Genomic DNA, 24,000 nt, shown 5'->3' on the forward strand with positions numbered 1-24,000 from the left:
GGAGAGGAATGAGTGGGCGTAGAGAAGGTGGAGGAGAAGTGGAGGTGAGTGGAGATGATGGGGTGAGGTGGTGGTGGGGGTTGGGGTGACCTTCTAAGGGACACCACCACCACCACCACCACCACCTGATGCTCACACACATACACACACACACATTGAGTCAAGCGAAGAGGTGAGATGGAGGGCGGGTTCTCTCCCTCCACTCTCGCCCTTGTTACGCCGCATCCACACTCTCCACGCCCACACGCCACCCACGCAGCGATGGAGGTGCTTATGAAAGGTCAGTGAGGCGCGGCACGTCCCTTAAGACCCCCTGGTTACGGAAATATTAGGGAAAATAAGCGGTGTATGTCCCAGAGTTTGCTGTTGACTCCAGATGAAGTGTGGATGTCGCGGGCAGGGAATATGGTTAAACTTCGCTTCATTTCCACCATTTATCACGCTTTTCCAGACGTTTGAGGGTGACCAGCGTGTTCGGCGATGTTTATTCTTTAATTGCTGTGAGGGAAATTATGATTGACTCAGTAGTTTGGCGGAAAAAAGGAAAAATATAAAGACTAGTGGCATCATTGCGGGGTGGGGGACGGGTCGAGTTGCCATGTCCTCAATGAACTTAGGTAGCAATCCTATGTTGGCGTCTTGGGGACCTCACCTCTCCCTGCTCACCCACCTCTCCCTGCTGCTCTGACACGTTGCCTCCACGCACGCACACACGCCTGCACCTTCCCTCTCCCTCCCAGCACACGCCATGAGCGGCCATAGATGCTTAATGAGTGAAGAGAAACTAAAATTAGAGGCGACATCGGGAATAAGTGGCTGGCATGTCAGTTCTCAAGGGGCTGCCGGGACCACTTCAGTTTGGTTATCTGGGCTTATCTCCCAAGCGAGCGTGGCCTGATGGCTTACTGCGGCTTATTATTAAAGATATCAGGAGTGGCTTAATGTGTGTTGAGTCTCAGGTCCCGGCATTCATTAATTATCGAGAAATAGCGAGTTTATTTAGCGGTAATTGGATGCATAGCGGCTTTGTTGACATTATTTATTTATTTATTTATTTCTGGTTATCTACGTGTTTGTTGTGAGTGGTTTGGTTAGTTTAGGTTGGAATGCTTAGAAATTTTGTACTGTATCTTGTTTTTTTTTAAGTTTTCTTGTTTTTTTTTAAAGTTTTAATTGTCTTCATATATTATATTCAAATACCGCGTTTTCTTTAATTTTGGCGTTTTTCAATTGTTTTTTTGTTTTTTTTCATTGTTTTATTGTTTTCATGTTTTTCCTATTTGCAGCGTGTTATTCAGGGTGATTGGAAGTGTGTTTTGGTGTTGCTTAAAACAATTCAGGGTGTTTTCAGGGTGATTTAAGTAATTCAAAGTGTTTTTCAGGATAATTCAAGGGAGATTTCAGAGTTTTGGTGATATAGGGAGTTTTGCAGCTTCTCCCAGCCTCTCCCAGTCTCTTCCAACCTCTCCCAGCCTCTCATAGTCTCTCCCAACCTCTCCCAGTCTCTCCCATCCTCTCCCAGGCATCCCCAGACCCTCCCACACCCCTCTCAACCCCTCCCAGCCCCTCACAGCCCCTCACAGCCCCTCCCAGCCCCTCACAGCCTCTCACAAACTCTTTATTCAACAGACGAACGCGAGGATGTACAGAAAAAGACCTTCGCTAAGTGGATTAACTCCCAGCTGGCAAAAGGTCACCACCCCCCCGTTACTGACCTCTTCTATGACCTCCGGGACGGCACGCGCCTCCTCGCCCTGCTGGAGGTCCTCACCGGTCGCTCCTATGTGAGTTGGGTCGTGTCAGGTCAAGCTAGAGGTCATGGGAGTTTGGTTAGGTTAGGTTTGTGAAAGAGGGAAAATTTAATGAAGGAAATAAGGGAAAAAGGAATAATTGTGGTTTTTTAATGTTTTTTTTTAAAGTTCAGAGAGAGAGAGAGAGAGAGAGAGAGAGAGAGAGAGAGAGAGAGAGAGAGAGAGAGTAAGCTGTGCCTGTCTTCTTTTCTCTCTCTCTCTCTAACCACAAATCTCTGTATGTCTTTCTCTATCACATCCTCTCTCTCTCTCTCTCTCTCTCTCTCTCTCTCTCTCTCTCTCTCTCTCTCTCTCTCTCTCTCTCTCTCTGGAGGAAGAAAGTGTTTTGGCATTAATTAGATGAGAGAGAGAGAGAGAGAGAGAGAGAGAGAGAGAGAGAGAGAGAGAGAGAGAGAGAGAGAGAGAGAGAGAGAGAGAGAGAGAGAGTTGCCATATATATATTGATGTATTAAACCTTCCCAAACCTTACCAAACCTTCTCAAACCTTCCCAAACCTTTCCAAACCTTCCCAAACCTTCCCAAACCTTCCCAAACTTTACCAAACCTTCCCAAACTTTACCAAACTGTACCAAACCTTCCCAAACCTTCCCAAACCTTACCAAAACCTTCCCAAACCTTACCAAACCTTACCAAACCTTCCCAAACCTTACCAAACCTTTCCAAACCTTACCAAACCTTACCAAACCTTCCCAAACTTTACCAAACCTTCCCAAACCTAACCAAACCTTACCAAACCTTCCCAAGCCTTACCAAACCTTCCCAAACCTTCCCAAACCTTCCCAAACCTTACCAAACCTTACCAAACTGTACCAAACCTTCCCAAACCTTACCAAACCTTCCCAAACCTTCCCAAACCTTACCAAACCTTCCCAAACCTTACCAAACCTTCCCAAACCTTACCAAACCTTCCCAAACCTTACCAAACCTTCCCAAACCTTACCAAACCTTCCCAAACCTTCCCAAACCTTCCCAAACCTTACCAAACCTAACCAAACTTTACCAAACCTTACCAAACCTTCCCAAACCTTACCAAACCTTCCCAAACCTTCCCAAACTTTACCAAACCTTCCCAAACTGTACCAAACCTTCCCAAACTGTACCAAACTGTACCAAACCTTCCCAAACCTTCCCAAACCTTACCAAACCTTTACAAACCTTCCCAAACTGTACCAAACCTTCCCAAACCTTCCCAAACCTTGCCAAACCTTCCCAAACCTTCCCAAACTCAGCCAGACCCACTGTACCCCAACCCAGCACCCCCTGTAGCCTAACCTCACCCCCCTGGACCCTTACAGAAGCGAGAAAAAGGGCGAATGAGAGTGCACCACCTCAACAACGTAAGCCGGGCACTTGCGGTCCTCGAGGAAAACAACGTGAAGCTTGTTAACATCTCCAACGAGCACATCGTAGACGGTTCGGCCAAACTGACCCTCGGCCTCGTCTGGGCTATCATCTTGCACTGGCAGGTGGGTCGTTTAGGTCGGCAAAGGTCGTTAAGGGTGCTACATGTCGTTGGGTAATGATGATAATTTTACTAGTTCTGCCACTGCTGCTGCTGTCGTTAAGTCGTTCCCCCTCGTTACAGGTCCAGGGAGTGTTGAGGGATGTGATGGCCGACCTGCAGCAAACTGGCTTAGAGAAGACCCTGCTGGCTTGGTGCAGGCAGACCACTAAGGTGTGTGTGTGTGTGTGTGTGTGTGTGTGTGTGTGTGTGTGTGTGAGAGAGAGAGAGAGAGAGAGAGAGAGAGAGAGAGAGAGAGAGAGAGAGAGAGAGAGAGAGAGAGAGAGTAAAAGCACCCAACCCAACCTAACCTAACCTAACCTAACCTAACCTAACCTAACCTAACTTAACCCAACCTAACTTAACCTAACGTAACCTAACCTAACCCAGTCTAACCTAACCTAACCTAACCTAACCTAACCTAACCTAACCTAACCCAACCTAATGTAACCAAACCTAACCTAACCTAACCTAACCTAACCCAACCCAACCTAACCCAACCTAACTTAACCCAACCTAACCTAACCTAACCTAACCCAGCCTAACCTAACCTAACCTAACCTAACCTAACCTAACCAAACCAAACCCAACCTAACCTAACCTAACCTAACCCAACCTAACCTAACCTAACCTAACCTAACCCAACCTAACCTAACCTAACCCAACCTAATGTAACCAAACCTAACCTAACCCAACCTAACCTAACCTAACCTAACCTAACCTAACCTAACCTAACCTAACTTAACTTAACCCAACCTAACTTAACCTGATGTAACCTAACCTAACCTAACCCAACCCAAGCTAACCTAACCTAACCCAACCTAACCTAACCTAACCCAACCCAACCTAACCTAACCTAACCTAACCTAACCTAACCCTAACCTAACCTAACCTAACCCAACCTAACCTAACCTAACCTAACCTAACCCAACCTAACCTAACCTAACATATCCCAACCTAACCTAACCTAACCTAACCTAACCTAACCTAACCCAACCCTAACCCAAACCCAACCCAACCCAATGTAACCAAACCTAACCTAACCTAACCCAACCTAACCTAACCAAACGCAATCTTTCCAGGGATACCAAGGAGTGGACATCCAGAACTTCACCACCAGCTGGGCGGATGGACTTGCCCTGAATGCCCTGATCCACTCCCACCGCCCCCAAGTGTTTGAGTGGACTGTGGTGGCTCGTAAACACCCCTTGGCACGTCTTGACACGGCTTTCAGGGTAGCTCAGGAACACTTGGGCATTGAAAGGCTGCTTGATCCTGAAGGTGGGTATTCCGGGGGGTTCCGGGGGGTTCTGGAGGGTTCTGTGGGGGTTCTGGGTCTGCTGGGGGTTAGTTAAACATACAAGGGGTCAAAATACCTTGGAAAACAGCTTATGGTATTTAAACGCCATTGAAAATTCACTTGAAAATAGCAAAAATTTCTAAACTAGCCTAATTTTACTGTGTTTTTTGCTGTTTATTTGCATTTTTAAGTGTTTTTTTTTGCAGAATAAACAAGCTAGGGATTAAAACACCTTGAAAACAACTAATATTTAAACAGCTCTGAAAATTCACTTAAAAATAGCAAAAAAATACTAAACTAGCCTAATTTTACTGCGTTTTTGCTGTTTATTTGTGTTTTTAAGTGTTTTTTTGGCAGAATAAACAAGCTAGGGATTAAAACACCTTGAAAAGTAACTTATAATATTTATACACCACTGGAAACTTATTTAAACAACAAAAAACACTAAACTAGCCAAATTTTACTGTGTTTTTCCTGTTTATTTGCGTTTTTAAGTGTTTTTTTTGGCAGAATAAACAAGCTAGGGATTAAAACACCTTAAAAAACAACTGCAAATATTTAAACAGCACCGAAAATTCACTTAATTCCCAAAAAAAACGACAACACAAGCGTAAATCACCCGTTTTATTTACGTATTCCTTTCATTCGTCCATTTCTTCCTTCGCGGCTTGGCACCTTGGGAAAAACAACCTTGAAAAACACCCTCGGACACATAAACGCCAGAAAAACTCACTTAAAACGCTAAAAAAAACACTGCCGTAACTCTCTCTCTCTCTCTCTCTCTCCCGCAGATGTCAACTCGCAAGTGCCGGACAAGAAATCCATTATGATGTACGTAATGTGCCTCTTCCAAGCCCTGCCCCATGACTCCTTCACTGTGGAGGCCCTGCAGGGAGGCGGGGGGGCTACTGCTCTTTCCCCAGAGGTATGTGGGGGGCTGAGAGAGGCTGGGAGAGGCTGGGAGAGGCTGGGAGAGGCTGGGAGAGGGGCAGAGATGTGAAAAATTAGAATTATTACCTTTCTTTCGTAGATGTAAGACGAGACAAACTCATTACTGCTTCTCTTTCATGAAAAAACACCTTTAAACACACCAAAACATCCCAAAAACACCCCAAAACACACCAAAACACCCCAAAAACACCCCATAGCACTCCAAAACACCCCAAAACATACCAAAACACCCAAAAACACCCCAAAACACCCCAAAGCACTCCAAAACACACCAAAACACCCAAAAACACCCCAAACATCCCCAAAACACACCAAAAACACCCCAAAAAACACCCATAAACACCCAAAACACCCCATTACCACTTCTCTTTCCCCAGGGGCTTGGCGCAGGGGCTGATGGGAAGGGCCGACCGCTGTCTACAGTAAGCATAGGGCTGAGTGGCTACCAGAGGACCCTGGAGGAGGTGCTGACGTGGTTGCTGGGTGCTGAGGACAGGCTGGCTGCAATGCCTCCCATCGCTGATTCTACCGATGCCGTTAAGGAGCAATTTCACGATCTGGAGGTGCGTGTGGGGGTGTCTGGGGGGCGGTGAGGGTGGTTGGGTTAGGTTAGGTTAAGTTTAAGGGTGTTGTAAGAGTATTTAGGGAGATTTAAGGGTGTTATAAGGGTGTTTAGGGGTTGTAAGGGTGTTTAGGGAGATTTAAGGATGTTATAAGGGTGTTTAGGGGTTGTAAGGGTGTTGTAAGGGTGTTTTAGGAGAATTTAAGGGTGTTTGAGAGTGTTGTAAGGGTGTTTTGTGGCTTGTAAGGGTGTTTTAGGGCATTTTAAGGGTGTTTAAGGGTGTTTTGTGGGTTGTAAGGGTGTTTTAAGGGAATTTAAGGGTGTTTAAGGGTACTGTAAAGCTGTTTTGTGGATTGTAAGGGTGTTTAGGGAGGTTTAAGGGTGTTAAGGGGTTGTAAGGGTGATTTTAAGGGTGTTGCAAGGGTGTTTTAGAAGGTTTAAGGGTGTTGTAAGGGTGCTTTAGTTAAACGTAACCAAACACCCACAGGAGCTGATGCTGGACCTGACAGCGAGGCAGGGCGGCATCGGGGACGTGCTGGGTGAGGGCTCCAGACTGCTGCGGGAGGGAGTCATGGAGGACGAGGAGGAGGAGGAGGTGCGGGTGCAGATGAAGCTCCTGAACACTCGCTGGGAGGAGCTTCGTGTCAGAGCAATGGAGAGACAGGCCAAACTCCACGACACACTGATGATCCTGCAGGAGAGGCAGCTGGAGGCCCTGAAGAGGTGGCTGACAGACACCGAAGACAGGATTGCCAATATGAGCCAGGTGAGGGCTTGTGGGGGCTTGGGGAGGGCTGGGAGAGGCTGTGAGGGGCTGGGAGAGGCTGGGAGATGCTGGGAGAGGCTCGGAAGGGCTGTGAGAGGCTGTGAGAGGCTGGGAGATGCTGGGAGATGCTGGGAAGGGCTGTGAGATGCTGGGAGAGGCTGGGAGAGGCTGGGAAGGGCTGGGAGAGGCTGGGAGATGCTGGGAGAGGCTGTGAGGGGCTGGGAGAGGCTGGGAGAGGCTGTGAGAGGCTGGGAAGGACTGTGAGAGGCTGGGAGAGGCTGTGAGGGGCTGGGAGAGGCTGTGAGAGGCTGGGAAGGACTGTGAGAGGCTGGGAGAGGCTGGGAGATGCTGTGAGAGGCTGGGAGAGGCTGGGAGAGGCTGGGAAGGGCTGTGAGAGGCTGGGAAGGGCTGTGAGAGGCTGTGAGATGCTGTGAGAGGCTGTGAGATGCTGTGAGAGGCTGGGAGATGCTGGGAGAGGCTGGGAGATGCTGGGAGATGCTGGGAGAGGCTGGGAGGGGCTGAGAGAGAGAGAGAGAGAGAGAGAGAGAGAGAGAGAGAGAGAGAGAGAGAGAGAGAGAGAGACCGACCACACTCCCCCAAACCTTCCAAACTTCCACAAAACCCACTTATCCTTCTTTCCACCCTCCTTGTTCCACCCACTGACACCCTCTCCACCACCCCACAGGTCGGCCCCACCACCGCAGCACTCCACCAGCAGGTCTCCGCCCACCAGAAGCTGCAGCAGGATTTAGAAGCGGAGCAGAACAATATAAATTCCTTATCCAACATGGTGGTGGTGGTGGATGAGGCTAATTCAGACTCAGGTAGGTGGAAGAGGAGGTGGAGGAGGTTCAGATCCCTTTTAAGTGGGATTAGAAGCATTTTAAATAGGATTAGAACCTTTTAAGTAGGATTAGAACACTTTAAATAGCATTAGAATCTTTGAAATAGTATTAAATCCCTTTTGAAGTAGTATTGGAACTTTTAAATAGCATTAGAACCATTTTAAGTAGAAACTGAACCCTTTAAATAGGATTAGAACCCTTTAAACACCAATAGACTTTCATATTTAGCATTAGAACCTTTGAAATAACATCAGAACCCTTTTAAGTAGAATCTGAACCCTTTAAATAAGATCAGAACCTTTAAAATCCCCTTATTTGGTATCAGAACCCTATTAAGTAGAATTTGAACCCTTTAAATAGGATCAGAACCTTTAAAATTCCCTTATTTGGTATCAGAACCCTATTAAGTAGAATTTGAACCCTTTAAATAGGATCAGAACCTTTAAAATCCCCTTATTTGGTATCAGAACCCTATTAAGTAGAATTTGAACCCTTTAAATAGGATCAGAACCTTTAAAATCCCCTTATTTGGTATCAAAACCCTTTTAAGTAGAATACGAAACCTTTAAATAGGATCAGAACCTTTAAAATCCCGTTATTTGGTATCAGAACCCTATTAAGTAGAATCCAAAACCTTTAAATAGGATCAGAACCTTTAAAATCCCCTTATTTGGTATCAGAACCCTTTTAAGTAGAATACGAACCCTTTAAATAGGATCAAAACCTTTAAAATCCCCTTATTTGGTATCAGAACCCTTTTAAGTAGAATCCGAAACCTTTAAATAGGATCAGAACCTTTAAAATCCCCTTATTTGGTATCAGAACCCTTTTAAGTAGAATCCGATACCTTTAAATAGGATCAGAACCTTTAAAATCCCGTTATTTGGTATCAGAACCCTCTTATTTCTCCTCCCTGCAGTTTATTCATCACTGGAAGACGAACTGAACGCTCTCGGGGAACGTTGGGCTCATATCTGCAGGTGGACTGAGTCTCGCTGGTCGACTCTGCAGGTGTGTGTGTGTGCGCGTGTGTGTGTGTGCGTGTGTGCGTATTTTCTTCCTTATATAATTTGTTTTTTCGCCTTTGTTTGTTTGTTTACTGTGTGTGTGTGTGTGTGTGTGTTTGGATGTTTTTTTATTTGTTTATTTTTTGTTGTTGTTTTCTTATTTATTTTTCCGTTTTTTTTTATTTTTGTGTGTGTGTTCGTGTGTGCGTGTGTGTTTATTTGTTTATTGTTTTCTTGTGTTTTTCATTCATTTATTTGTGTGTTTTTTGTGTTTTCTTTGTGTTTATTTAATTATTTCTTGCCTATCATCTCGAAAGACTATACAAACATGGTAAAACACTCTAAAACACACTTAAAACACCCAAACACATCTTAAAACACTTATAAGCTTCTAAAAAACACCCAAAAACACCTAAAACACCCTTAAACACCCTTAAACATCCAAAAACACCTTAAAAACACCCAAAAACACTCAAAAAACACTTAAAACACCCAAGAGGTCCTTAAAAACACTTAAAAACACTTACAAACTTAACTAAAGCTAACTACGTAATCTGACTCACCCCCCCCCCCCCCCCACAGACCCTCACCCTGCACTGGCCGCGGTTCGAGGAGGAGCTGGGGAGCCTGAAGGAGTGGCTGGAGGGGAAGGAGAGGGACCTGAGGAAGTTTGAGAGCGAACCAGCCAGTGAAGAGACTGAGGTTCTTCGTCATGCCTCGTATATACAGGTATTAAGGGCTTGGGCTACTCTTGGGGAGTTTTGGGGTGATTTGGGCTAGTTTTTGAGTTTTTTGGGCTGATTATTGGTGGTTTGGGCTGTTTTTGGGTGGTTTGGGCTGTTTCTGCGGAGTTCTAGGATGATTTGGGCTGGTTTTTTCTCCGCATGCCTCCTGTTTACGGGTACTCAGGGCTTGGGCTACTCTTGGGGAGTTTTGGGGTGATTTGGGCTAGTTTTATATTTTTTTGGGCTGCTTATTGGTGGTTTGGGCTGTTTTTTGGGTGGTTTGGGCTGTTTTTGGGTGGTTTGGGCTGTTTCTGCGGAGTTCTAGGATGATTTGGGCTGGTTTTTTCTCCGCATGCCTCCTGTTTACGGGTACTCAGGGATTGGGCTACTCTTGGGCTATTTTTGGGGAGTTTTGAAGTGATTTGGGCTATTTTTTAAGTTTTTTGGGCTATTCTTGGCATTTTTGGATGGTTTGGGCTACTTTTAGGGTTTTTGGGCTGTTTTAGGGAGTTTAAGATGTTTTTAAGCTTTTTTTTTGGGGAATTTTAGGGTGTTTTGAGGTGTGTGGGATATTTAAGGGATTATTAAGTGTTTTGGGATGTTTTTAGAGAGTTTAAGGGTGTTTTGGGGTGCTTTAGGGTGTCTTAAGGTTGTTTTAGGATATTTAAGACTTTAAACAAAAAAATAAACAAGTTACAAAAATAAATGAAAATCTTTGAAAACGCGCAAACGTAGCCTTAAACAAATCCATTTAAACGCATATTCCACCACAACCACCGCTCCACCGCCGCTCCACCCGTACTCCACAGGTGCTGGAGGCGGAGATGGACCTGCAACAGCGGCGGTTTGACGGACTGCAGGACCTGAGCGGTAAAATTCTCATTCATATACCGGAGGACAGTACCGCGCATGAGACTGTACCGTCCCAGCTTGAGGACATCCAGGACCGTCTCGACCTCCTCACCAGCATTGTGGACGCCCAGACTTCAAGGGTGAGAGAGAGAGAGAGAGAGAGAGAGAGAGAGAGAGAGAGAGATTATTATTATTATTATTATTATTATTATTATTATTATTATTATTATTGTTAGATTTATTTATTTATTTGCTTATATATTTACGAATCTTTTCTTCCCATCGTCTTCCTCCTCCTCTTCTTCCTCTTTCTCCTCTTCCTCCTCCTCCTCCTCCTCCCTCCCTCTCTCTTTATCTTTTCATCCTCCTCCTCCTCCTCTTCCTCCTCCTCCTCCTCCTCCTCCTCCTCCTCCTCCTCCTCCTCCTCCTCCTCCTCCTCCACAGCTGTCCGCTTGTGGTATTGACATTCGCAAGATGGCGGTCCCGGTGGAAGCCAGTGGTGGTGGTGGTGGTGATGTGGTAAGGTCAGCTACCACCACCATCACCACCAAGGACGCTTCCACCACCCTCATCACCAAGGTCGTCACCACCAAGGTCACTGAGACGGTATGTGGCGGGTCAGGTCAGGTCGTTCCTTTAAGATTTTGTGTCGTTTTTTTTTATTTATTTGTTTTTTTTTGTTTGTTTATTTGTTTGTTTATTGTTTTATTTGTTTATTTTATTTATTTTATTTTTTTGGGTCGTTCCTTTAGCTTTTATTTATTTTATTTTACTTTATTTTATTTATTTATCTTTTATGTTATTTATTCATTTGTTTATTTATCTATTTATTTATTGTTTTTAAATTTCCTCATTTTCACCAATTTTCTCCTTAATTTCCCTTAATTTCCCTGTTTCCCTTCCACCAAACCTAAAAATTCCCTCCATTTCCCCAATATTTCCCTTAATTTCCCTGTTTCCCTCCACCTAACCTAAAAATTCCCTCCATTTCCCCAATATTTCCCTTAATTTCCCTTAATTTCCCTGTTTCCCTCCACCTAACCTTAAAATTTCCCTCCATTTCCCCAATCTTTCCCTTAATTTCCCTTAATTTCCCTGTTTCCCTCCACCTAACCTAAAAATTCCCTCCATTTCCCCAATATTTCCCTTAATTTCCCTTAATTTCCCTGTTTCCCTCCACCAAACCTACAAATTTCCCTCCATTTCCCCAATCTTTCCCTTAATTTCCCTTAATTTCCCTGTTTCCCTCCACCAAACCTAAAAATTCCCTCCATTTCCCCATTTTTTCCCTTAATTTCCCTGTTTCCCTCCACCAAACCTAAAAATTCCCTCCATTTCCCAATATTTCCCTTAATTTCCCTGTTTTTCCGTTTCCCTCCACCTAACCTAACTAACACTCCACTTCTCCACCCAGGTCTCCACCAGCTCCACCAAACGACAGAAGCTGGAAGGTGGCAGTCAGGAGGACTTTACTGTGGCCCTGACCAAGCTGGGGGAGTGGATGGGGGGAGTGGAGGGCAAGGTGGAAGAGGGGGAGGTGGACCAGCTGCCCCTTCACCAGCTCTCCCTCCTCCACGGCCAGCTGCAGGTGGAGGTGAGGTGGAGGAGGAGGAGGAGGAGGAGGAGGAGGAGGAGGAGGAGGAGGAGGAGGAGGAGGAGGAGGAGGAAGAGAAGGAGGAGGAATATTTTAATTAAGATGTTTTATTAAGTATTTTTTAATTATTTTCCTTAGAATGCTTTTAAAACACCAAAACCTATTTTTTTCTTATTTTTTCTATTGTTATGGATCTTCTAATACTTTTTTTTCCCTCCCAGTGCCTTGTTTCCCCCTCCCAGCACCTTGTTTCCTGTCCAAATACCTGTTTTCCTCTGTTTTCCCCCTTAAAATACTTGAAAAAACACCAAAAAAACCCTTATTTTTCTCATTTCCTTGACATTACGTATCTCGTCACACCTGTTTTCCCTCCCAGTGCCTTGTTTCCCCCTCCCAGCACCTTGTTTCCTCTCCAGATACCTGTCTTCCTCTGTTTTCCCCTTAAAATACTTGAAAAAACACCAAAAAAACCCTTATTTTTCTCATTTCCTTGACATTACGTATCTCGTCACACCTGTTTTCCCTCCCAGTGCCTTGTTTCCCCCTCCCAGCACCTTGTTTCCTCTCCAAATACCTGTTTTCCTCAGTTTTTCCCTTAAAATACTTGAAAAAATACCAAAAAAACCGTTATTTTTCTCATTTCCTTGACATTACGTATCTCGTCACACCTGTTTTCGCTCCCAGTGCCTTGTTTCCCCCTCCCAGCACCTCTCATCCCCTCCCAGCACCTGTCATCCCCTCCCAGCACCTCTGTTCCCTCCAGCACCTCCCTTACCTCCACCTCCAGCACCTCCCTTACCTCCACCTCCTAACCTAACCTAACCTAACCTAACCTCCAGCACCTCCCTTACCTCCACTGTTCCCCGGCAGATTGAGAGCCAGGAGGAGGAATACAACAAGGTGGTCAGCCTCGGCCAATCTGTCATTTCCGAAGCAGCAACCATTGGTGAGCCGTCCTGTGAGAGTGAGGGGGTGCTGCAGGGGCTGAAGCACCGCTGGCAGGCCCTCACACACATGCTGAAGGAGATCCAGTGAGTCTTCCAGGATCTGTCAGGGCTGGGAGAGGCTGGAATGGACTGGGAAGAGACTGGGAAGTACTGGGAGAGACTGGGAAGGACTGGAAGAGACTGGGAAGTACTGGGAGAGACTGGGAGGGGCTGGGAGGTGCTGGGAGAGGCTGGAATGGACTGGGAAGAGCTGGGAGAGACTGGGAGGAGCTAGGAGAGACTGGGAAGGACTGGGAAGGGCTGGGAGAGACTGGGAAGGGCTGGGAAGGGCTGGGAAGGACTGGGAAGGGCTGGGAGGAGCTAGGAGAGACTGGGAAGGACTGGGAAGGGCTGGGAGAGGCTGGGAGGGGCTGGGAGAGACTGGGAAGGACTGGGAGGGGCTGGGAGAGACTGGGAAGTACTGGGAGAGGCTGGGAAGGACTGGGAGGAGCTAGGAGAGACTGGGAAGGACTGGGAGAGACTGGGAGGGGCTGGGAGGTGCTGGGAAGGACTGGGAGAGACTGGGAAGGGCTGGGAGAGACTGGGAAGGACTGGGAAGGGCTGGGAAGGGCTGGGAGAGACTGGGAAGGACTGGGAGAGACTGGGAAGGGCTAGGAGAGACTGGGAAGGACTGGGAGAGACTGGGAAGTACTGGGAGAGACTGGGATGGACTGGGAAGGGCTAGGAGAGACTGGGAAGGACTGGGAGAGACTGGGAAGGACTGGGAGAGACTGGGAAGGGCTGGGAAGGACTGGGAAGGGCTGGGAGAGACTGGGAAGGGCTGGGAGAGACTGGGAAGGACTGGGAGAGACTGGGAAGGGCTGGGAGAGACTGGGAAGGGCTGGGAGGAGCTAGGAGAGACTGGGAAGGACTGGGAGAGACTGGGAAGTACTGGGAGAGACTGGGAAGGACTGGGAGGAGCTAGGAGAGACTGGGAAGGGCTGGGAGGGGCTGGGAAGGACTGGGAGAGACTGGGAAGGGCTGGGAGAGACTGGGAAGGGCTGGGAAGGGCTGGGAGAGACTGGGAAGGACTGGAAGAGACTGGGAAGGACTGGGAGGAGCTAGGAGAGACTGGGAAGTACTGGGAGAGGCTGGGAAGGACTGGGAGGAGCTAGGAGAGACTGGGAAGGACTGGGAGGGGCTGGGAAGGGCTGGGAGAGACTGGGAAGGGCTGGGAGAGACTGGGAAGGGCTGGGAAGGGCTGGGAGAGACTGTGAAGGACTGGGAGAGACTGTGAAGGACTGGGAGAGACTGTGAAGGACTGGAAGAGACTGGGAAGTACTGGGAGAGACTGGGAAGGGCTGGGAGAGACTGGGAAGGGCTAGGAGAGACTGGGAAGGACTGGGAGAGACTGGAATGGACTGGGAAGAGCTGGGAGAGACTGGGAGGAGCTAGGAGAGACTGGGAAGGACTGGGAAGGGCTGGGAGAGACTGGGATGGACTGGGAGAGACTGGGAAGGACTGGGAGGAGCTAGGAGAGACTGGGAAGGACTGGGAGAGACTGGGAAGGACTGGGAGGAGCTAGGAGAGACTGGGAAGGACTGGGAAGTACTGGGAGAGGCTGGGAAGGGCTGGGAGGAGCTAGGAGAGACTGGGAAGGACTGGGAGGAGCTAGGAGAGACTGGGAAGGACTGGGAAGGACTGGGAGAGACTGGGAAGTACTGGGAGAGACTGGGAAGGGCTGGGAGAGACTGGGAAGGGCTGGGAGAGACTGGGAAGGGCTGGGAGAGACTGGGAAGGGCTGGGAGAGGCTGGGAGAGACTGGGAAGGACTGGGAAGGACTGGGAGAGACTGGGAAGGGCTGGGAGAGACTGGGAAGGGCTGGGAGAGACTGGGAAGGACTTGGAGAGACTGTGAAGGACCGGGAGAAACTGGGAAGGGCTGGGAGGAGCTAGGAGAGACTGGGAAGGGCTGGGAGGGGCTGGGAGAGACTGGGAGAGACTGGGAAGGACTGGGAGGAGCTAGGAGAGACTGGGAAGGACTGGGAAGGAGCTAGGAGAGACTGGGAAGGACTGGGAAGGGCTGGGAGAGACTGGGAAGGACTGGGAGAAACTGGGAAGGGCTGGGAAGGGCTGGGAGGGGCTGGGAAGGACTGGGAGGAGCTAGGAGAGACTGGGAAGGACTGGGAGGAGCTAGGAGAGACTGGGAAGGACTGGAAGAGACTGGGAAGGACTGGGAAGGAGCTAGGAGAGACTGGGAGAAACTGGGAAGGACTGGGAGAGACTGGGAAGGACTGGGAGGAGCTAGGAGAGACTGGGAAGGACTGGGAAGGGCTGGGAGGGGCTGGAAGGGACTGGGAAGGACTGGGAGGAGCTAGGAGAGACTGGGAAGGACTGGGAAGGGCTGGGAGAGACTGGGAAGGACTGGGAGGAGCTAGGAGAGACTGGGAAGGACTGGGAGAGACTGGGAAGGGCTGGGAGAGAATGGGAAGAGGCTGTGATGTGATTTTAAAGTTGTTTTTGGTATTTGAGAACCTGCTAGTAAATTTTGAAGGGTATTTTGGGGAATTTAAGGGTATTTTAGGAGTTTAAAGAGTGTTTTTGGGATCTTAAGGGTATTTTTTGGGTCTTAACGAGCAACTATGGTTTTTCAGGGTGTTTTTGTGGTTCCAGTGACAGTTTAACAAGCATTATACCAAATTAATGTGACCTGACCTGACCTGAGCTGACCTCTCTGCCCCTCAGGTGTCGGATGACCTTCCTAACGACCCGAGAAGAGGTGACAGCCTACCTTGATGACCTACAGAAGAGGCTGGATAAGGAAGAGGAGGAGGAGGAGGAAGAGGAGGGAGGCAAGGTGAGTGAGAGAGAGAGAGAGAGAGAGAGAGAGAGAGAGAGAGAGAGAGAGAGAGAGAGAGAGAGAGAGAGATAATGAAAGTGAGAGAGAGAGATAATGAAAGTAAGAGAGAGAGATAATGAAAGTAAGAGAGAGAGATAATGAAAGTGAGAGAGAGAGAGAGAGAGAGAGAGAGAGAGAGAGAGAGAGAGAGAGAGAGAGAGAGAGAGAGAGAGAGAGAGAGAGAGAGAGAGAATTCTACCTTCTTTTCCACAGATTAAGATGGAGGAAGTGGAGAGAATTGTGAAGGAGGTGGAGGGACTGAGAGAGAAAGTGGAGGCACTGGAGGGAAGATGGGTGGAGGAAAAAGATGCCTTGCTACAGAGAGTGGAGGAAACTTTGGCCAGGTGGAGGAAACGTGGAGACAGGTGAGAGAAAATGTTGTTGTTGTTGTTGTTGTTGTTGTTGTTGTTGTTGTTGTTGTTGTTGTTGTTGTTGTTGTTTAAATATTTTTCTCTTCTCTCTCTCTCTCTCTCTCTCTCTCTCTCTCTCTCTCTCTCTCTCTCTCTCTCTCTCTCTCTCTCTCTCTCTCTCTCTCTCTCTCTCTCTCTCTTTCCAGTTATTTCATCCTCACAATCTTTTAACAAAACCCAACTTTTCCACCCACTCCACCAGTCCACCCAGCTCTCCACCCACCCAGACACCCGCCCTGCATCCCCACACGTCCTCTCCACGTCCCACAATCCTCAGCACTCCGGTTTTTTAAATATAATAAAAAAGACAACTTTATTTGCAGACTGCCGACGGAGGGAGCTCTTGAGAAAATGGAGGTTTGTGCCACGTTACAGCAGGAAACAGCCCCCCCGCTCAGCCCACAGCCCCCCCACAGCCCCAGGACGCCACGCAGCCCCTCCGGAAGGCTGTGGCGGCCTCCAGGGAGTGTCTGGAAGGCCTGGAAGGTGCTCTGGGCTCTGGAAAAGTTGGAGTCGTTAAAAGGCTGTCCGTCATGGAAGAGAGATTGACGAAGTTGAAGGTTCGTTTGTTTGTTTGTTTGTTTGTTTGTTTGTTTGTTTGTTTGTTTGCTTGTTTGTCCAGTTCTTCCTTCCCTCCTTTGTTTATTTGTTTGTTTGTTTGTTTGTTTATCAGTTTAGCTTCATTTGTTTGTTTGTTTGTGTTTGTTTATCTGTTCAGTTCTTGATTTGTTTGTTTGTTTGTTTGTTTGTTTGTTTGTTTGTTTCTCCCTCCCTCCCTCCCTCCCTCCCTCCCTCTCTCTATGTGTGTGTGTGTGTGTGTGTGTGTGTGTTTAAGAGAGTTCATAATAATCATAATAATAATAATAATAATAATAATAATAATAATAATAATAATAGTTTCAGTTAAATATATATAAAAAAAGAAATATAAAGAAATAAACAAAAAACAACAATAATAAAACAACAACAACAACAACAACAACTAATAACCACTATCATCATCATCAGGAACTACAGCGGAAGGTGGAGGAGGAAGAGAAGAACATGGACTACATCACCACCACATCCGCTGGCCTTGTAGTGGAAGGTGGAGAGGTGAAGGTGGAGGTGGAGAGGCTCGTTGACCAGTGGAGGCTGACGACAGGCAAGCTGGTGGAGAGAATTGATGCTACAGAGAGAGGTGAGAGAGAGAGAGAGAGAGAGAGAGAGAGAGAGAGAGAGAGAGAGAGAGAGAGAGAGAGAGTGTGGGTGTCCATCAGGCTGTTTAAAATGACCTTGTGTGTTTTTTTTTGTTTTTTTAAGCCTATGTGAGAGAGAGAGAGAGAGAGAGAGAGAGAGAGAGAGAGAGAGAGAGAGAGAGAGAGAGAGAGAGAGAGAGAGAGAGAGAGAGAGAGAGAGAGAGAGAGAGAGTGTGGGTGTCCATCAGGCTGTTTAAAATGACCTTGTGTGTTTTTTTTTGTTTTTTTAAGCCTATGTGAGAGAGAGAGAGAGGTGAGAGAGAGAGAGAGGGAAAGAGAGAGAGAGAGAGAGATGGGTAAAAATCTGTCTTTCTCTCTCTCTCTCTTTTTTTCTCTCTCTCTCTCTCTCTCTCTCAGCTGTCAGTTTAAATATGAGTTTGTCTGTCTGTCTGTCTGTCTGTCTGTCTGTCTGTCTGTCTGTCTGTCTGTCTGTCTGTCTGTCTGTCTGTCTGTCTGTCTGTCTGTCTGTTCCTTCTCAAACACTCTCTCTCTCTCTCTTTCTCTCTCAGTTTAAATATGAGTCTGTCTGTCTTCCCTCTCTCTCTCTCTCTCTCTCTCTCTCTCTCTCTCTCTCTCTCTCTCTCTCTCTCTCTCTCTCTCTCTCTCTCTCTCTCTCTCTCTCTCTCTCTCTCAAACTCTCTCTCTCTCTCTCTGTCAGCCATCAAGCAGACCAGGCAGTACGAGGAGGAGGTGTGTGGATTGAGATCATGGCTGTCTGAGGTGGAGGTGTTCCTGAAGGCGGAGGAGGCTGCCTTGGGGGACGTGGAGACCCTGGAGGCACAGATGGAGCAGTCTAGTGTAAGTGGTGGTGGTGGTGGTGGTGGTGGTGGTGGTGGTGGTAGGGTTTTGTGGGTGTTTAAGGCAGTTTTGGGGTGTGTTTGAGTGTTTTTGGGGTGTTTTTGGGTGTTTTTGGGGTGTTTTTGGGGTGTATTTGGCGTGTTTTGGGGTGTTTTGGGGTGTTTTTGGGGTGTTTTTGGGGTGTTTTGGGGTGTTTTGGGGTGTTTTGGGATGTTTAGGGCTGTTTTTTGGGGTGTTTTTGGGTGTTTTTGGTGTGTTTTGGGTTGTTTTTGGGTGTTTTGGGGTGTTTTGGGTGTTTTGGGGTGTATTTGGGTGTTTTGGGGTGTTTTTGGGGTGTTTTTAGGTGTTTTTGGGGTGTTTTGGGGTGTTTTTGGGGTGTTTTGGGTTGTTTTGGGGTGTTTTTGCAGTGTTTTTGGGGTGTTTTGGGATGTTTTGGGGTGTTTTAAGTGTTTTAGGGACTTTTTAGGTGTTTAAGGGTGTTTTAAGGTGTTTAGGGTTTTTTGGGGGTTTTGGGGTGTTTTTGGGGTTTTGGGGTGTTTAGGGGTCATTTTTGGGTGTTTGGGGGTGTTTTTGGGTGTTTTTTGAGTGTTTTAGGGACTTTTTAGGTGTTTAGGGGTGTTTGGGTGTTTTTGAGTGTTTTAGGGACTTTAGGTGTTTAGGGGTGTTTTTGGGTGTTTTAGGGTGTTTTAGGGAAATTTATGTGGATTTTTTGTGTTTGTTAAGGGGGTTTTTTTTCAGGGAGTTTTTTTAGGTATATTGTGTTTTTTTTAACTTTATTTTATCTTATTTTATTTGTTTATTTCTTCTTCTTCTTCCACCTCCACTCACTCCACCCACCTCCACCCACTCCACAGGCCCTGCAGGATGACATCACCACTCTGCGGTCAAACATGGAGAACATCACCACCGCAGGGCTGCAGCTGGTGGAGGAGGCCCGGGCAGGGGAGGAGGAGGAGGAGAAGGGGAAGGAGGAGGAGAAGGAGGAGGAGGAGGGGGATGTGGAGTTCTCGAGGGCCCTGAAGGAGGAGGTGGAGGCCTTGAAGGAGCGCTGGGAGGCTGTGACGGAGCTGGCAGTGCTGCAGAATCGGAGTCTGAGGGAGGCACTGGACAGGAGCAGAAAGGTGAGGGGGTGTGGGGGCGGGAGAGGGGGTGGGGGTGTGGAAGATGGGGTGGGGGGTGTGGAAGAGGGGGTAGAGGGGTGTGGATGAGGGTTTTAAAGGGTTTAGGTAAAGTTAGGTTAGGTCTAGGTTAGGTTAGGTCTCTCTCTCTCTCTCTCTCTCTCTCTCTCTCTCTCTCTCTCTCTCTCTCTCTCTCTCTCTCTCTCACAGTAAAATTTGTCATTCTTTTCACCTCTCTCTCTCTCTCTCTCTCTCTCTCTCTCTCTCTCTCTCTCTCTCTCTCTCTCTCTCTCTCTCTCTCTCTCTCTCTCTCTCTCTCTCTCTCTCTCTCTCTCTCTCTCTCTCTCTCTCTCACCACCTCTCCCTCTCTCCCCAGGTGCACAGTGACATCCAGAGCCTTGTGGTGTGGCTAGAGGGGCTGCAACACCGCATCCCGCCCCCCACCACCACCGCCACCACCCTGGAGGACCTCACCACCGCCACCGCCACCCTGCAGGCCCTGAAGGAGGAGGTCACGGCTAAGGGATCTGACCTCACTGACCTTAATAATATTGGTATGTGGGTTTTAAGGGATATTTGGGTATTTTAGGGTATTTTAAGGGTGTTTCTTGTGATTTTTTAGTTTTTTTAGGTAATTTTGAGTATTTTTTATATTTTAAGGGACTGTTAGGGATTTTAAGGGCTTTCAGAAGACATTCAGGCGTTTATAGTGACTTCCAATCCTTTATACTGGCCCCACAATCCTCTTTAAAGGCATTCTGGCATTTATAGTGAGCTTGAGTCCTCTTTAAATGCATTCTGGTGTTTATAGTGAGCCCCAGTCCTCTTTTAAAGGGATTCAGTCGTTTATAGTGAGCCCCAATCCTCTTTAAAGGCATTCAGTCGTTTATAGTGAGCCTGAATCCTCTTTAAATGCATTCAGGCGTTTATAGTTACCCCCAATCCTTTATACTGATATTCAACCCTCTTTAGGTACCCCAAATCCTCTTTTAAGGCATTCAGGCGTTTATAATGAGCCCAAATCCTTTATAAATCCACTGAGGCATTTATACTTACCAATTGATCCTCCTCGCAGGGGATCAGATGCTACAGGAGGACTCGGCAGCGACACACGAGGACCTGGCCAAGAGGTTTACGCAGCTCAATAAGAAGTTCACGGAATTGGCAGCCATGGTTGACTCCAGGCACAAGCAGTTCTCGGAAACTTTGAAAGCCTACGAGGAATTCAAAGGTGACTGTGGGGGGGTGTGTGGGGGAGTGGGAGTGCTTTTTCTCGTGTTTTTTTTGCGTTTTTTGCGATTTTATGATTTTGTTTGTTTTTTTCGTATTTTTTTATTTTTTTGTTTGCGGTGTGTTTTTTCTCGCGTTTTTTTGCGTTTTTTTGCGATTTTATGATTTTGTTAGTTTTTTTCGTATTTTTTTATTTATTTTTTTGTTTGCGGTGTGTTTTTTCTCGTGTTTTTTTTGCGTTTTTTTGCGATTTTATGATTTTGTTAGTTTTTTTCGTATTTTTTTATTTATTTTTTTGTGTTTGCGGTGTGTAGCAGTGTCGGGGAGTCATCAGTGTTTGTTTTTGTGTGTTTTTTTCTGTGTTTTTCTCGTGTTTCGTGTGGTTTTATCGATTTTTCTCGTGGTTCTGTCATTTCGTTAAATATTCGAACCAAAAGAATTGAAATTAAACGTAAAACTTGAAATAAACAAAAAAAACACACACAGCATCTTTTAAACAACTTCACGGACACTCTCTCTCTCTCTCTCTCTCTCTCTCTCTCTCTCTCTCTCTCTCTCTCTCTCTCTCTCTCTCTCTCATAAGATTAAAAAAACAAAAAAAAACACACAAGGTCATTTTAAACAGCCTGATGGACACCCACACTCTCTCTCTCTCTCTCTCTCTCCCTCTCTCTCTCTCTCACTCCCTCTCTCTCTCTCTCCCTGCAGGACTGTGCCAAGAGGAGGAGAACTGGCTTAATGAACTCCAGGTAAAGCTTGCGGGGTCTTCCAACGAGGCTGCAGACGCTGAGGAGATCTCCGAAACCCTGGATGTGAGTGTGCTACCTCTCTCTCTCTCTCTCTCTCTCTCTCTCTCTCTCTCTCTCTCTCTCTCTCTCTCTCTCTCTCTCTCTCTCTCTCTCTCTCTCTCTCTCTCTCTCTCTCTCTCACAATTCTTCACAGTTTATTCAGCTTATTTCAGTTTCTCAGCCTCTCCCAGTCCCTCCCAGCCTCTCCCAGCTTCCCACATCCTCTCCCAGCCTCCCACATCCTCTCCCAGCCTCTCACATCCTCTCCCAGCTTCCCACATCCTCTCCCAGCCTCTCACAGCCTCTCCCAGCTTCCCACAGCCTCTCCCAGCCTCTCACAGCCTCTCCCAGCTTCTCACAGCATCTCCCAGCTTCTCACAGTCTCTCCCAGCTTCCCACATCCTCTCCCAGCTTCTCACAGCCTCTCCCAGCCTCTCACAGCCTCTCCCAGCTTCTCCCAGCATCTCCCAGCTTCCCACATCCTCTCCCAGCCTCTCACAGCCTCTCCCAGTCCCTCCCAGCCTCTCCCAGCTTCCCACATCCTCTCCCAGCTTCCCACATCCTCTCCCAGCCTCCCACATCCTCTCCCAGCTTCCCACAGCCTCTCCCAGCTTCTCACAGCATCTCCCAGCATCTCCCAGCCTCTCCCAGCCTCTCACAGCATCTCCCAGCTTCTCACATCCTCTCCCAGCCTCTCACAGCATCTCCCAGCCTCCCACATCCTCTCCCAGCCTCTCACAGCATCTCCCAGCCTCTCACAGCCTTTCATCCCCCACAGGAACTTGAAATATTCCTGCACAGCCATAATGAAAGGCGATTGGACAAGATAAGACTGCTGGGGGAGGCCCTGGGGAGTCAGAGTGGCCTGGGGACAGAGGTACAGGCCACGACCTCTGACCTCACCTCTCGCTTCACCTCTCTCAATGCCCAGGTGAGGAGGAGGAGGAGGAGGAGGAGGACTAGAAGGAGGACTAGAAGGAGGAGTAAGACGAGGAGACAAGGAGGACTAGAAGGAACAGCAGCAGGAGGAGGAGGAGGAGGAGGACTAGAAGGAGGAGGAGGAGGAAGAGGAGGACTAGAAGGAGGAGAAGGAGTAGGAGGAGTAAGAGGAGGAGGAAGAGGAGGAGGAGGAGGAGTAGGAGGAGTAAGACGAGGAGGAGGAGGAGGACTAGAAGGAACAGCAGCAGGAGGAGGAGGAGGAGGAGGAGGACTAGAAGGAGGAAGAGGAGGACTAGAAGGAGGAGAAGGAGTAGGAGGAGTAAGAGGAGGAGGAAGAGGAGGAGGAGGAGGAGGACTAGAAGGAACAGAAGGAGACAGACAGACAGACAGACAGACATGCATTTAATATCTATAGAAAATGATGTAATAATTTTATCTAAATATTTGTTCAGTTTTTTCTTCTAAACAAATAAGAAAAATAATGTTAATAATTGTTGATTTAAATGTTGCTCTTGGAGATTGAGAAATAATAATAAATAAGTATTGGAGAATCTTGATATACAGATTTTTTTTGTTTTTTTGTTTCAATTTTAAGAGTAGAAAATATATTGCCATTTTTAAGACAACTGGAAAATATGTCACCTTTTTTTAATATAACTGGAAAATATGTCACCTTTTTTAATATAACTGGAAAATATATCACCTTTTTTAATATAACTGGAAAATATGTCACTTTTAATAGAACTGGAAAATATGTCACTTTTAATAGAACTGGAAAATATATCACCTTTTTAAATATAACTGGAAAATACATAACTTTTTTAATATAAATGAAAAATATACAACTTTAATATAAACCTCTCTCTCTCTCTCTCTCTCTCTCTCTCTCTCTCTCTCTCTCTCTCTCTCTCTCTCTCTCTCTCTCTCTCTCTCTCTCTCTCTCTCTCTCTCTCTCTCACGCTGCCAAAGTTGACCAGGATATTTAGTGAAACAATTGTAAGTTTGTTCACATTTGTCTGCCTTAAAGGAACTAATTAGGGTATGCATCTTTCAAAATGATAAATAAGTAAATAAAAATAAATAAATAAATAAATATAAGTAAGTCAATGAAAATATAAATGAAAATAAATGAATGAATAAATAAATAAATAAATGATCTTTCTTGTTTTATTTATTTATTTATTTATTTGGATTTTTTTTTTTGAAAGATGTATTTTGATATTTTTATTTTTTTATTTATTTATTTTTCATTTTCTCTTTTTATTTATTTTTATGTATAATTTGTAAGAGGTGAAATTCTCTCTCTCTCTCTCTCTCTCTCTCTCTCTCTCTCTCTCTCTCTCTCTCTCTCTCTCTCTCTCTCTCTCTCTCTCTCTCTCTCTCTCTCTCTCTCTGCTTTTTAATTAAATCTAAGTATATTTTATTTATTTATTTGTGTCATTCAATATCTTTACAGTTTCCAAAAAAAATATTGAAAAAAACACAAACAAACAAACAAACAAATAAGAAAAATAATAATAATAATAATAATAAACTAACTTATTTTTTTCTCTCTTTCTCTCTCTCTCTCTCTCTGATCCCTCTATGACCCCTTCTTGACCCTCCCTGACCTTCCCTAACCCTCCCTGACCCTCCCATCCCCTCCCTGACCTTCCTTGACCCTCCCACACCCTCCCTGACCCTTCCACACCCTCCCTGACTGTCCCTGACCTTTCCTGACCCTCCCTGACCTCTCCTTGAC

General features: G+C 46.6%; 2 protein-coding genes and 1 long non-coding RNA gene across 3 annotated transcripts in view; all 3 read left to right on the forward strand.

The window, feature by feature from the left end:
- Positions 1-1,789, forward strand: part of LOC135097760 (uncharacterized) — a 3,313-nt gene extending 1,524 nt beyond the window's left edge. Inside the window, exon 2 of the long non-coding RNA XR_010266113.1 lies at positions 1,630-1,789. This is a non-coding gene — a long non-coding RNA (uncharacterized LOC135097760). The remainder of the gene's footprint in view (positions 1-1,629) is intronic.
- Positions 1,790-3,124: 1,335 nt separating this feature from the next.
- LOC135097765 (dystrophin-like) lies at positions 3,125-12,115 on the forward strand. The gene is made up of 12 exons (XM_063999791.1): positions 3,125-3,277; positions 3,397-3,486; positions 4,395-4,593; positions 5,467-5,537; positions 5,941-6,126; positions 6,613-6,891; positions 7,577-7,715; positions 8,656-8,747; positions 9,326-9,472; positions 10,278-10,460; positions 11,735-11,914; positions 12,053-12,115. The coding sequence occupies exons 1-12, from the start codon at positions 3,125-3,127 to the stop codon at positions 12,113-12,115; spliced, it is 1,782 nt and encodes a 593-aa protein (XP_063855861.1).
- Positions 12,116-15,591: 3,476 nt separating this feature from the next.
- The window catches only part of LOC135097766 (uncharacterized), a 74,858-nt gene continuing 66,449 nt past the window's right edge, over positions 15,592-24,000 (forward strand). Inside the window, exons 1-10 of the mRNA XM_063999792.1 lie at positions 15,592-15,696; positions 16,351-16,432; positions 16,524-16,708; positions 17,157-17,328; positions 18,045-18,184; positions 19,039-19,305; positions 19,679-19,856; positions 20,378-20,533; positions 21,241-21,344; positions 22,099-22,251. Of these exons, the coding sequence (XP_063855862.1) occupies positions 15,592-15,696; positions 16,351-16,432; positions 16,524-16,708; positions 17,157-17,328; positions 18,045-18,184; positions 19,039-19,305; positions 19,679-19,856; positions 20,378-20,533; positions 21,241-21,344; positions 22,099-22,251 (1,542 nt within the window). The remainder of the gene's footprint in view (positions 15,697-16,350; positions 16,433-16,523; positions 16,709-17,156; positions 17,329-18,044; positions 18,185-19,038; positions 19,306-19,678; positions 19,857-20,377; positions 20,534-21,240; positions 21,345-22,098; positions 22,252-24,000) is intronic.

Source organism: Scylla paramamosain, unplaced genomic scaffold, assembly GCF_035594125.1.
Source record: "Scylla paramamosain isolate STU-SP2022 unplaced genomic scaffold, ASM3559412v1 Contig31, whole genome shotgun sequence".
Taxonomy (NCBI): Eukaryota; Metazoa; Arthropoda; class Malacostraca; order Decapoda; family Portunidae; genus Scylla; species Scylla paramamosain.

What these genes read in the sequence shown, in the direction of transcription:
- LOC135097765 (XM_063999791.1), top strand. Translation starts at nt 3,125, where the DNA reads ATGAGAGTGCACCACCTCAACAACGTAAGCCGGGCACTTGCGGTCCTC. An exon ending in AGCAATTTCACGATCTGGAG is followed by an intron (nt 6,127 to 6,612) that starts GTGCGTGTGGGG and finishes AAACACCCACAG; the next exon opens with GAGCTGATGCTGGACCTGAC. An exon ending in CTCGCTGGTCGACTCTGCAG is followed by an intron (nt 8,748 to 9,325) that starts GTGTGTGTGTGT and finishes CCCCCCCCACAG; the next exon opens with ACCCTCACCCTGCACTGGCC.